The sequence below is a fragment of the Ochotona princeps genome, chromosome 1 (assembly GCF_030435755.1).
Source record: "Ochotona princeps isolate mOchPri1 chromosome 1, mOchPri1.hap1, whole genome shotgun sequence".
Classification (NCBI taxonomy): Eukaryota; Metazoa; Chordata; class Mammalia; order Lagomorpha; family Ochotonidae; genus Ochotona; species Ochotona princeps.
Genome location: NC_080832.1, coordinates 69958942 through 69972189, shown reverse-complemented (window position 1 = coordinate 69972189; position 13248 = coordinate 69958942). Strand labels below are relative to the sequence as shown.

Here is a 13248-nt window from a genome sequence, read left to right as displayed (position 1 = left end):
CCCAAGTAAGAGACCCAGATGAAGCTCCTAGCTGCAGCCCAGCCCAGTATTAGCCATTGTGACCATTAGGGAAGTGAATCAGTAGATAGAATATATCTCTTTCTCTCTCTTCTGTGTAACTTACCCTTCAGGAAGTCAAATTTAAAACTCTACCTGTTCATAGTGGAAGCAACATCAGAGCAGTAAGCACTCAATTCCGCTAGTTTTCAAATACAAGTATAAATTATGAACTGAAACACTGCCAACTTTATCTGTGGCAGAGTTGGGACAACAGATCCTAACTCCTGGGTTCTTTACACTACATTGTACTCCTTAGCCTCTTTCATAAACTACAAGCAAATGAACAATTTCAAATAAAGAAAATTACTTTCCATCTGGGATATTCTCAAACTTGTAACAAGTATTTTTATGGTCAGAACTCTGGTGCTATTTCCCCATAAAATCAATGGACAAGTTTTCAAAACACTGATGAGACCCAGAAATCAAAATCAAGTGCCTACCTGTTAGATTTGGCTGTAATATTTTGAAGATATTGCTGATCCCAGATGAGAGAGAACTGGAGTAAAAATTTCTCAGACATGTGGCACTGGCTTCCAGATGAATCTGCACTGCTTCTATGGAGGATGGAGCAATAAACATTTGACTCTAGCAGTTGGGTGAAATTGAACTTACAGCAAGGATGAAGTTGCTCTACAGCTGTACTGTCCAAACAGCCTTGACTCACATGTGAGAATTTTGAAAAGTAGCTGATGTGACAAACGGACTCAATCATATTGCTTAACATAAATAAACACACATTTATTCATGCTAATAGCTCTCAGTACATAGTGGCTATACCCAGCCACTAATTTATTTATTATAAATACATATTTATATTATATTCGAAACAATGCAAATAAAAATATTTAACCAGGACGGGCACACGCGATGTGGGACGCCAGCATTCCACATCACAGAACCTCTCAGCCTTCCTGCTAACGCAGACCCCAGGAGCTAGGCGTGGTAGCTCAAGCAGGCAGGTTCCCCTACTCGCGGAAGACTTGGACTGAATTCATGACTCTTAGCTCTGACACCCCAGCCCTTCTATTTGTAAAGCAAACCAACAAATGAGGGTGTGCTCTCTATCCTCCTCTAAAATAAATGTATTAAAAAGTATACAAATTTTGTATCATAGACACACATTCACTGATTTATACGAACATTCTCACAGATTAGAAAAGCTAGTTAATGCAGGACACAGCATTGTGACATACAGGTTAAGCCACTGCCTACAATGCCAGCACCCCAAACGGGTAACTGTGTTCTGAATGTTCCACCGAACATTCTCACAGATTAGAAAAGCTAGTTAATGCAGGACACAGCATTGTGACATACAGGTTAAGCCACTGCCTACAATGCCAGCACCCCAAACGGGTAACTGTGTTCTGAATGTTCCACTTCCAAACAACAATCTGTTTTGGTCTAGAAATCATCAGAAGATATCGCTGGTGCTTATATGCCACAAGTCACATATTTGGCACACTAGGACAAAGCTCTGGGTTCCTGGCTTCAGCCTGGCCAAGGGCTGGCCATTTCATTTCAAACATCTATGGGGTAAACCAACAATGGAAGTGTTGTGTATGTGTGTGTTTATGGTGTCTCCCTCATGCTGTAACTCTGATTAAATAAATAAATCTAAAAAAAAAAAACAAAAAAAAGGCAACGTGAACTCAACTACTTTTTTACTCAACAGAGTATTCTGATAAAATATTTCAACCTGGGCCCTGCACGGTGGCCTAGCAGTTAAAGTCCTTGCCATGAACATGCCAGGAACCCATACGGGTGCCGGTTCTAATCCCAGTAGCCCCGCTTTTCATTCAGCTACCTGCTTGTGGCCTGGTGAAGCAGCTGAAAACAGCCCAAAGCCTTGGGACCCTGCATCGACGTGTAAAACCTGGAGGAAGTTCCTGGCTCCTGGCTTTGGACAAGTGCAGCACCGGCCGTTGTGGCCAATTGGGGAGAAGATTCAGTCCACTGTGGCCACATGGGAAAGAAGATTTTCCTCTCTGTTTCCTCCTTCTCTCCATATATCTAACTTTGCAATAAAAATAAATACATCTTACGGGGAAAAAAAGGAAGGATTCCATCCCTTTATTTTTATTTATTTATTTATTTATTTTTATTGGAAAGTCAGATATATAGAGAGAAGAGGAGAGACGGAGAAATACCTTCCATCCAATCAATCACTCCCCAAGTAACCACAATGGCTGGTGCTGAACCAATCCAAAGTCAGGAGCTCTTCTGGGTCTCCCACGCAGGTGCAGAGTCCCAAGGCTCAACTGCTTTCCCAGGCCACAAGCAGGGAGCTGGATGGGAAGTGGAGCTGCTGGGATTAGAACCGGCGTCCATATAGGATCCCGGCACATTCAAAGCAAGGACTTCAGCTGCTAGGCCACGCCACCAGGCCCCATCCCTTTACTTTAAAAGCCAGGCAATATTACTATTGCCTTCTCCTACTCTCAGAATGAAAAAAGTGCAAAGAAAATAAAGAAAGTAAGTGTGACTACTTGGAGCAGTGGTATCCAGATTAGAATATGTGAAAACACATCACACACAACATATTCTCCAAGCAGAATAGTTATGCAAAAAATGTGGATAATAAAAATTAGCATAATGTAACAGAATTGCATATACTTTCCTTACAAATTTTAGTGATGAGAATTTGAAATGCCTTAGTATTACATGGGAACAAAAGTTGCTATTATGATATATGTAAGAACAGCCTTTACCCTTACATTTTGTGTGTGTCTTTCTCCTTAATTTTTAAGTATCTAAAGAATAATGCTAGGTCACAAATCTCTGCAAAGAATTTCCTCAGTAACCATTATAACAGTGGAAACACGAAATAAAACGGTGCTGAAGCATTTACAGAATAAGTGTATATAAATTCCCTCATTACTGGAATTAAGCTTCCTTACTCACCAAGCCCCTGTGGTACGTTCTTAGCTAAATGATAAAGCCATTTAACTCTAAGCATCCAGTCCTGATTGGTTGCTCTTTCAATGACCAATTTAACACCCATGGCCAAAACATCCAGCTCATCAATCCAGCAAGGATCCACTTCCACTACGCTGAACTTCAGGTTCTCAGGGTTGGGAGACTGCATGATTTTCTCCAAGTCCGGCAAGGTGAGAGGCTGACTCCTGAAATTTATTGGAATGGACATAATTACTCGTAGAATAACATGTTATTTCACATTTCAAAAAACTAAGAAAGTAGTTTTGCAACATTAGATCAGAAAGATAAAGAGGAAAACTCCGAGTACCCACAAAGGAAGACAACTACAATACAAACCCTAGTCAACAACAAACAGCAATATCATAAGGAACCATGACACCATGATAGCTGAACAACCAGCCTCCAAAGGCACTGGGTGTATGTGTGGTGTCCTATTACTGCAAAAGCAAAAACAAGCCAAGAAATCAGAAACACACATAGCGTGGAGGCTGGCTGACCTTGCCCAGCTGTTGGTTTTCATGCTCAACCTGTTGAGGCAATATGCCAGGATCTGCCCATCACTTCGGACTGTGGAGAGGTGAGAATCTTCAGTAGCAAAGAGAGCTGAGGGCATCGAATCTGGCCATAATCCCATAGCAAGAACTGAATTTCCCCAGGCTTCATGTGCTCGAAGAGTGGCAAGATGCTTCTCCAATAAGGCCTGTACAAGCTAGCAGAAGATAAAAACAACACAGCACCAATATAAGCGTTATTAGCTGACAATGCATGAGAGTTTTTAGGGTCATAATTCTCCTATAATAATTCACACTTACATTCTTCAAAGCACAAATGAACAAGTTGAATTTTATTTTCCTGTTGGTAGGAAAGTTTCAGGAAAAGAATATTTACATTTAAGCTATTTTCCAGAAAACTAACAAGATCACATCTCCACTACAACAAAAATAAGGTGGTCACCTATTTCAGATCATTAAACTTACCACATGCAAAAATCGTCTCAGCAATAATGTATGGTGTTATACCTCACTTCTCATTACCTTCTGATTTGCTGAGGAATGCTGGGAACGGGCATACACTGTCCAGCATGCTTCCGAAAAGGAGCTGACCAAACTCAGGCCCCTCTGCAAGCCTTGGACAATAAGCACAGCTGTCTGGATCAGAGCTGACACAGACAATGTTGGAGAACCTATCAAGAAAAAGTTTGCCAGCTGTGAGAAACAGCTTCTTCAAAACCACAAATAAAACTGGTAAATTATCATATCAAACTTCACACTTTAGTGTATTCCAAAGGCACAACCGGCATATACAAGCACTTGTATTTATCCTTCCTGTTACCCACTCCCTTTAACGCTGGCTATGTGCAGTGTATCATGGGATACTCCCTCACAGGCACATGAAATATGGTCAGTTATCCCTGATCTAATACCAACGCATAGTGAAGACAGCAAAAGGAAGCTAGGGCTCACAAAGGACCATAAGATTTAAAACCCAGGGCCTGGTGGCGTGGCCTAGCGGCTAAAGTCCTCGCCTTGAAAGTCCCGGGATCCCATATGGGTGCAGGTTCTAATCCCGGCAGCTCCACTTCCCATCCAGCTCCCTGCTTGTGGCCTGGGAAAGCAGTCGAGGATGGCCCAAAGCTTTGGGACCCTGCACCCGCGTGGGAGACCCGGAAGAGGTTCCTGGTTCCCGGCATCGGATCGGTGCAGCACCGGCCTGTTGTGGCTCACTTGGGGAGTGAGACATCGGATGGAAGATCTTCCTCTCTATCTCTCCTCCTCTCTGTATATCCGCCTTTCCAATAATAATAAAATCTTTAAAAAAAAAAGATTTAAAACCCAACAGACCTACTTTCAAATCACAACTGTCATTATTAACTGACCTGTTCAAACTCTTTGAGCCCTACCTACAGATTAGAAACACATGCCTTCCATTGATAACTTCAGGACTAGCAGACAACAGGCAGTGTACATAACAGTCAATACAGAATTTCACTGTTCTGAAGCTGAATATGTAGAAGTCACACCTATCTGAGTTCAACTTCAAGAAGGCAATGAAGACCTTGACATAGGGTAGGCAAACAATATGAATATTCTGACTCTGAGTACAAGTATTAGAACTGCCTAAAGTCTTTATAAACTTGACATCTCCACTTAAAATAGGCTTTTCTGTTAATTTCTACTTGCAGGTAGACTAATATGAGAACTCACACCAGCAAGGCAGACGCCCTGCAGAAGCCCTGAGGTAAAGCACCTCACCTGTAACAGTGGTTCGGATCTCTGTGTGCAGAGCCAATAGGATGTCACATACACTGTCTCCCACCAACCCAAGACTGTGCAGCAGGACTTTCAGATCCAGAGTGTCTGGGATGCACCCATCTCCTTCTCCTGAAATGTAGATTTCAAGTCCACGATTCCTCATCGCTCGGGATATTTCTCCATGAACAGGATCCATTGAAAGAAAAAGTCTAGTAAAATGGCAATTCAAAGAAAAAATATAAATCTCAGCGCAATCAGTGCCATAGTTCTTAATAATCAGTGACAGCAACTTAAAAGAAGGCCAGATCCAGGGAGCTCAGCAAGACAGGCTACATCAATTCCCAACGTGCTGCAGTCAGCTGCTTCCTTCTTCCTGCTTCCCAGCAGTATCAGCCCTGTCTATCAGTCTGTAATCCTACTTCCCCAATGCTATGGATTGGATGTACTGCTATTTGAGAATGTTAAAAATCTCAAAGTTCTCAAATTGGGGCCAGTTCTAATTCATAATTCTAATTTGCAGAAGGCAGAAAAGGAGTAGCATATTCTGCAAACACTAGTCTCATGTATCCAATGCCTATTCACACCACTATCTATCCACATCTATCCACCTGACAACTTACATGCCTGTCTACTACTGAACACTTATTTCTTGCTGACACTCCCCATGCCAGCCCTGCTCCTCTGCCAGTCTACCTTTCTCAGTAATTGGTTCCACTTCTCATGCAATGATTCAACCACAGGACCATCAGGCTGCCCTGTCCATTTCACCACAAGTCTACACTGTCATTATCTCTTGTCATGATCCACAGGAAACAACTCCTGGCTACTCTACACCACCAACCCAAGGAGAAATTTCATTGCTCTTGTTTCCTATTGCATCCTCATAGCCTAACAGTGTCTGGCAAATGCTACAGTCTCAGTATATACCTGTTACCTGAGTTAATGAGGCAAGCAACGCATGGCTCCACAGATGAGTAATATGTACACAGAGGTACTACTACATGTCCATTGTCAGATACTTTGGCAGAAACACAAAAGTTGCAAATACCTGAAATTGGGATGTGGTGTTATCATGGGAATAGCTCCATCTACCATTCCTCTCTCACTAACAGTGAGGACGCCTCCAGGCTCAAGCAACGCATTCAAACGATCCAGCACTGATGGGCTGCACAGACAGAATTCAAAAGATGAACACACTGGCACATCACCTCGATACTACAGTCTCTCACACAGGCACCCACCTGCTTCTGACCCTCTTCTTTCTCTCAATAAGGACCATTTGCCCCATTAAGAATAGTGATCTCATGCAAGAGGAGATGTCCACACTAGTCTCCTCACTCCCCAAAGCACACTGCCCACCCAATGCATTTCACATTGTAAGTACAGGAAATATTTGCTGATATAAGTGAAACAAAGCCAAATGATAGGAAATTCCCTCAATCCTCGCCCCCAACTTCTAATGTTATTAAATCTTTTACAAAGTAGCTAGAGTGTCTGGTGGCATGGCCTAGCAGTTAAAGCCCTTGAACGCGCCCAGGATCCCATATGGGTGCCGGTTCTAACCCTGACAGCCCTGCTTCCCATCCAGCTCCCTGCTTGTGGCCTGGGAAAGCAGTTGAGGACGGCCCAAAGCCTTGGGACCCTGCACCTGTGTGGGACACCTTGAAGACGCTCCAGACTCCTGGCACTGGATCGGCTCAGCTCCAGCCATTCCGGGTGCTTAGGGAGTGAATCAGCAGACAGATCTTCCTCTCTGTCTCTCCTCTTCTCTTTGTATCTGACTTTCCAGTAAAAATAAATAAATCTTACAAAAAAAAAAAAAAAAAAGCGGTGAACTTTAAAAGAAAAGAAAAAGAATGTAGCTAGATTTCTAAGTCAAATACTACAGATAAAAAAAAGTTCCAGGACCTTCATGGTTGCCTAACGGCTAAAGTCCCTAGATTGCACGCACTGGGATCCCATATAGGATTTTACATTACACAGAATCAACAGTGACCTACCCAATGAAATGTCATCATCACTGAGGCACATTTAGCAAATGTCTGCTCAGACAGGAATGCCTGGATTTGAGTCCCATCTCTGCTTCCAAAGCAACAGGTGATGGCTCACAGGTGTTGGTTCACAGAGTTGGGTCCCTGCCATGCATCTCAGAGACCTGAATGAAGATCCAGGTTCCTGTTTTCTGCCTGGCCCACACCTGGTTACTGTAGCCATAAGGGAAATGAACCCCAGATGATAAAGCTCTCTCTCTCTCTGCCTTTCAAATAAAATAAAGACAAATAGAAATGAAAAGACACAGGAAAAAAAGGATGGTGCTTCGACCTGAGTTTCTACTTTGACAAGATATTAATAACCACAAATTTCAAACAGGCCCATTTGCAATGAAGCGTAAGATTCTCACTTGCAGAAGTTAACGTTGTCCAGCAGTAGCCAGTCTCCAGACTTCAGGGCCTGCACCAACATGCTGTCTACCCATTCAAAAGTGCCCTGGCTACAGCCACTAGCTGACTGCATAAGCTTCACCCCAAAACTCCGGAAGTCTTCCACCAGCTTGGCAAACTCTGAAATATCACAGACAAAATAAACATCCATAGCACTTATTAAAAATCAATACAATTTTAAAAACTTCTATTGAAAGAACTGCAGTTCAATTTTGTGAGGTACAACACAGAATAAATATGAGTGTCTTAGGGGAAAGGGGGGAAGGTTCCTGTTTAATCACAGATTAACAAAAATGTTTTGGACAAAAAATACTTCTTACTTTCTAAATTGATAGCTAAAAGCTCCTGGATTGATGCTAGGTTGAAACAACGAAGATACTTCTGTTACAATTTAAGAAACCGTAACAGAAGCACAGAGACATCTCCCACCTATTGTTGGATTTCTCCTATCACATGAAAAACATACTCAGGGTCTGGTGTTGTAGTACAGCTAGTCAAGAAACCACCCACAACGGCAATATCATATACAGGCACCTATTTGAGTCCATTTCAAATCAAGCTGTCTGGTAACCCGCAAAAGCCACAGAAGTTCGTCCAAGTGGACAGGTCCCTGCACCCACATGGAAGACCCCAACGAAGCTTCTGGCCTCTGGTTTCAGCTCAGCCCAGCCCCCAGCTGTTGAGATCATTTCCAAGGAGTGAACCAGAAGGAAGTTTTCTCCTCTCAATTCATCCCTATCTTTCTAAAATAAATAAATCTTTTATTTTTAAAGATCTATTTTTTTTTTTTTACTCGAAAGACACAATTATGAAGAAACTGGGTGGCAGAGAGATGTTTCACCTGTTATTTCACTCCCCAAATGGCCTCAATAGCCAGACCTGGGCTGGGCCAAAGCTGGGAGCCAAGAGCTTCTTCTGGGTCTCCCACACGGGGGCACATGCCCAAGCTCTGCTGCTTTCCCAGGCTATTAGCATGGGGTTGGATCAGAAACAGAGCAGCTTATATGGGATGTCAGCACCACAGGCAGAAGAATGGCTTGCTATGACATTATCCCAGCATCAAATAAATCTTAAAAAATAAAATAAAAAAGGAATGCACTCTGCTGGCACAATGTAGTTAGTGCATTAAAGTAGGTTTCCTTTACACTGGCTACATCATGCAACTGTCATTAACAACTGGGATTTGTCAAATGCTTTGTAATTTATGGTGCATATAGCCTTTGGCTAGAGATTTTTCATTGAGTCCTTTGTGTTAGAATTGTTGTATGACCCTTTCCACATCACAAGTAAAATCCACTAGGCAATTGTTTCTGGCTATGAGGGACTACAAGACGTACACTTAACTTGTACTTGTTAATCACAAAAAGTGATACATACTTCAAATATACACACCTGCCTTGGAGTAAGAGTTGATCTTATTGTTAAGCCGCTGCATGAGTAGTAACACTGCTTCCAGTTTATTGACAGTCTCCATTGTGATGCCTTTGCCATCATCTTCAAAACACTGAGGCTTGTATGTCAGGAGGAAGTGACTCCAGGCTCGCAGCACGACCTCAGCATCATCAGTATTGACCAGGAAGCTGTCCCGCAGCAGTGCCCTCACTGTGTCTTCCACCTTCGCCAGCAGCTGCTTCCAAGGTCGCCTAAGATCAACCTACAATTTGGGGAGCACATTATTTAGCCACTGGACACAGAAGACCCTCTATCGATCATGGGGTGGTGTTTTTTTGCTTAAAAAAGGTAAAGACAGAATATTACCTGCTCAAATCCGCCCAGAAGCTCCGTGGTGTCGACTGCACTGTTCATAGCCATGATCTTTAGTGGGTGACCAGTCAGGTGTGCAAGAAGCTGGACCAGGCTGGTCTTGCCCACCGAGGCTGGCCCCACAAGGATGACCATCCAGCTCATCTGTACACACTTCATGATCGGCTCCAATGACTGGAATGACTGATGCAGGAGTGACAGGGGTCTGCGTGATGGGTGAGGAACATAGGTGCCCCGGGAAAGAACTGAGTAGCCCAGCTGAAAAAATAAAAGCAGTGAGAACTCATGAACATACTTGAGGATGGCAACAGAAATTTTTCAGTTAAGTAGAGGGTTACACTACTCTCCTAACCTGGACATCACAGGGAGTGATATGAAACAGTCTGGTCCCCAGGTATGGAGTAGAATTTGAACCAAATACATCCTTGAATACACCAATGACCTAAAGGAAAATAATAAAATCGAAGACAAAAAAATTACTCCACAAATTCCATTTTAAATAAAACTTCTTTATTTAAAAGGTTTTCATACACACACACACACACACACACACAAGCAAGCAAAATCTTCCATCTGCTGGTTCCCTCCCAAATGGCTAAAACAGCCAGGCCTAAGCCAAGACAATGCCAGGAACCAGGAATTCCAACCTGGTCCCTCACTTGAGTGGCAGAGGCCCAAGCACGTGAGCCAGTATCTCCTGCCTTCCCACATTAATAGAGCTTGCTGGAAAGAGGAGCAGCCAAGTTCATACCAACTATTCATCCTGCTCTATCACATCATCAGCCCCACACCACCAAACCATTCAAACCTTTCAGAAGGAAACAAGCAAAGTGATGAGACTCAATGTATCTTATTTTTATCTTTTTTCTTTTCATTTTTTCCTTATGCTTTTAGAGATTCACTATATAACAAAAATCATAATTCCTTTACCTCTTGCAGTCATCTATTATAAGGATAGACTGAATATGCCATTGCCATGGCATACCCAGCTAAGCTTCCACCTGCAGTGCCAGCATCCCATATAGGCACCAGTTCAGGTGTCAGCTGCATTTCCAGTCTAGTTCCCTGCTAATGGCTTGGGAAAATATCAAGGATAGCCAAAGTCTTCAGGCCCTTGCACCCGCACGAGAGACCTGGAAGAAGCTCCTGGCTCTCAGGTTCAGACGAGTCCAGTTGTGCCCACTGCAGTTGTTTGTAAAATGAATCAAAATCTCTTTGTCTTTTTCACTCTCTCTGTAACTCTTTCTGATAAAATAAATCTTAACAAAAAAAAAAGGCTACATGCATAAAATTCTGAGTTTAAGAAAAGAATAGCCACATAATACAAAACTATTTTGAAAATCCAGTGGAAACACAACATACCAGAGACAAAGGGGCTGTGCTTTCATCTTTTAAGATAACAGCTACAGGGCCCAGTGCAGTAGCCTAGTGGCAAAGTCCTAGCATTGCACATGCCAGGATCCCATGTGGGCACCAGTTGTGTTCCAGCACCCCCACTTCCCATCCAGCTCCCTGCTTGTAGCATGGGAAACCAGTCGAGGATGGTCTAGAGCCTTAGGACCCTGCATCAGCGTGGGAGACCTGGAAGAAGCTCCAGGCTGCTGGCTTTGGATTGGCTCAGCTCCGGCCATTACAACCACTTGGGGAGTGAAATCAGAGAATACAGTATCTTCCTCCTCTCGGTTTCTCCTCCTCTATGTATGTCTCACTTTCCAATAAAAATAAACCTTTAGGGCCTGGCGGCGTGGCCTAGCGGCTAAAGTCCTCGCCTTGAAAGCCCCGGGATCCCATATGGGCGCCGGTTCTAATCCCGGCAGCTCCACTTCCCATCCAGCTCCCTGCTTGTGGCCTGGGAAAGCAGTCAAGGATGGCCCAAAGCATTGGGACCCTGCACCCGCATGGGAGACCCGGAAGAGGTTCCTGGTTCCCGGCATCGGATTGGCGCAGCACGGCCCGTTGCGGCTCACTTGGGGAGTGAAACATCGGATGGAAGATCTTTCTCTCCGTCTCTCCTCCTCTCTGTATATCCGGCTTTCCAATAATAATAAAATCTTTAAAAAAAAAAAAAAAACCTTAAAAAAAAAAAAACAAAGATAGCAGCTAAGAGAGGGTAAAAAGCCACTGAGTCTCCTAACTTCCCAGCACTTTCTTACCTCTCTGCCTGGCCAGATGATGAAGACCTAGTTGTTTATTACTATGGAACCCTACTGTTTTAAAGAAGGTTTATGACTACGTAGATCTAGATGAATAGTCTAACTGCATCCTCCAAAGTAAACTACTTTATACTGTGAGAAAATAGATAGGGGAACATTTGGCGTGCTTCCTTAAATCCTAAACTGCAAGCAGCTTGACAAGGCTTGGTGTAACTGGTATGAGTATGTCCATTCTCTTCTTTAGGAAGAAGTCAACTTTAATATGGAAAGAAACCCAAAGATCAAGGGAGAAACTCACCTTCTCTTTGTCTTCCCGGGTTCTCATCCTTTCCCCATAGACCAAAAACACATGCTGGCCAGGATCATAATAACCAGGGGACTGGTCGACGAGCATCAACTGACACCAGCGGAAAAGATCCCGGAGGTTGAACTCCCAGGGTCCTCCTTTTTGGCCCCATTTCTTCTCAACAGTCACTTCGTGATCAATCTAGAAAGAAAATATGGGAAAATAAGGGAAACATGTCCTGCTGCCAGGTGCCACAGTCAGTGTTCCCAGTGTACTACAGGGGATGTAATCTGGGCCAGAGTCAACAGGCTTCACTCAGATTACTTTCTTCCACATAAGATTTCCAAATGCCAGAGCCGGAAATACTATGTAAGCATTATTAATGAAATTTACAACACAGAAATTAATTCCTGTACCAATCAAATGAGAAGCTTGCCTTCCACAAGAAATTCATAGAATCCCAAGTGATTTATTCAAATTAAACTTTGATTTGGTAGAGCACCACCACATTGAGGAAATAGTCATATACAGCTAGGACAATAAAGAACAATTAAAACAAGTGGGTACCTACTTGGTTATTAAAAACGACCATTTTCTTCACAATAGTTTTGTCAATGGCTGGAAACAAAGTACTGGCAATAAATTCCATATCAATTACTGTAAGAGGATCCACAAAAACCTTTAAAATTAAAAAGCAAAAGAAATTTAATCATTTTTCTTTGTAACATACTAGAAATGATATCCCTGTCTTATTACCTGAAAATTTTAACAATAAATAATAATGCTTAAGCCATACATATCATCTTTAGTTAGACATTTCTCTTAGTGTATTCCCAGGATGAAGAAAGGTAAAATCTGGTTCTTGCACTGTTGCACAGTAAGTGAAGCCACTGCCTACAGCACCATCACCTCATATGGGTGCCGATTCAGACCCCAGGTGCTCCCTGATAATTCACCTGCAAAGCAGCGGAAGTTGACCTAAGTATTTGGGATCCAGAGCTAGACCCAGGCAAACATTCTAGCTCTGACTTTGCTCAAGCTTAGCCATTGTGGCAACTTGGGGAGTGAACCAGTAGGCAGAAGATTTCTCTCTCTTGATTTCTGGTTCTCTCTCTCTCTGTAACTCTGCCTTTCATATAGACAAATAAAGCCTACATAAAATCAACAACTCTTGAAAATAAACGGATTTCTTTTGAATTCTACTCAAGAAAAAAGACAGACACGTGCAATTTTTTTTTACTTAGCTTTTTAAACTTTTCTAGGTGCAAAATACAATGGCTTCAAAACACTGGATGGTAGGTATAAAAGTGTTAAAACTGAAAAATTCTGTGAACCTTTGAACTGAAAATGCTCAT

The 13248-nt window shown here is 42.7% G+C and overlaps 1 protein-coding gene across 1 annotated transcript in view; it reads right to left on the bottom strand.

Annotated features, from left to right (window-relative positions):
• Window positions 1-13248, bottom strand: part of MDN1 (midasin AAA ATPase 1) — a 143176-nt gene that overhangs the window by 56994 nt on the left and 72934 nt on the right. Inside the window, exons 39-50 of the mRNA XM_058660823.1 lie at window positions 12465-12572; window positions 11906-12094; window positions 9807-9896; window positions 9449-9712; window positions 9083-9344; window positions 7651-7810; window positions 6298-6414; window positions 5250-5458; window positions 4032-4180; window positions 3495-3706; window positions 2962-3182; window positions 501-614 (exon numbers count right to left, since the gene is read on the bottom strand). Coding sequence (XP_058516806.1) covers window positions 501-614; window positions 2962-3182; window positions 3495-3706; window positions 4032-4180; window positions 5250-5458; window positions 6298-6414; window positions 7651-7810; window positions 9083-9344; window positions 9449-9712; window positions 9807-9896; window positions 11906-12094; window positions 12465-12572 — 2095 coding nt within the window. The remainder of the gene's footprint in view (window positions 1-500; window positions 615-2961; window positions 3183-3494; window positions 3707-4031; window positions 4181-5249; window positions 5459-6297; window positions 6415-7650; window positions 7811-9082; window positions 9345-9448; window positions 9713-9806; window positions 9897-11905; window positions 12095-12464; window positions 12573-13248) is intronic.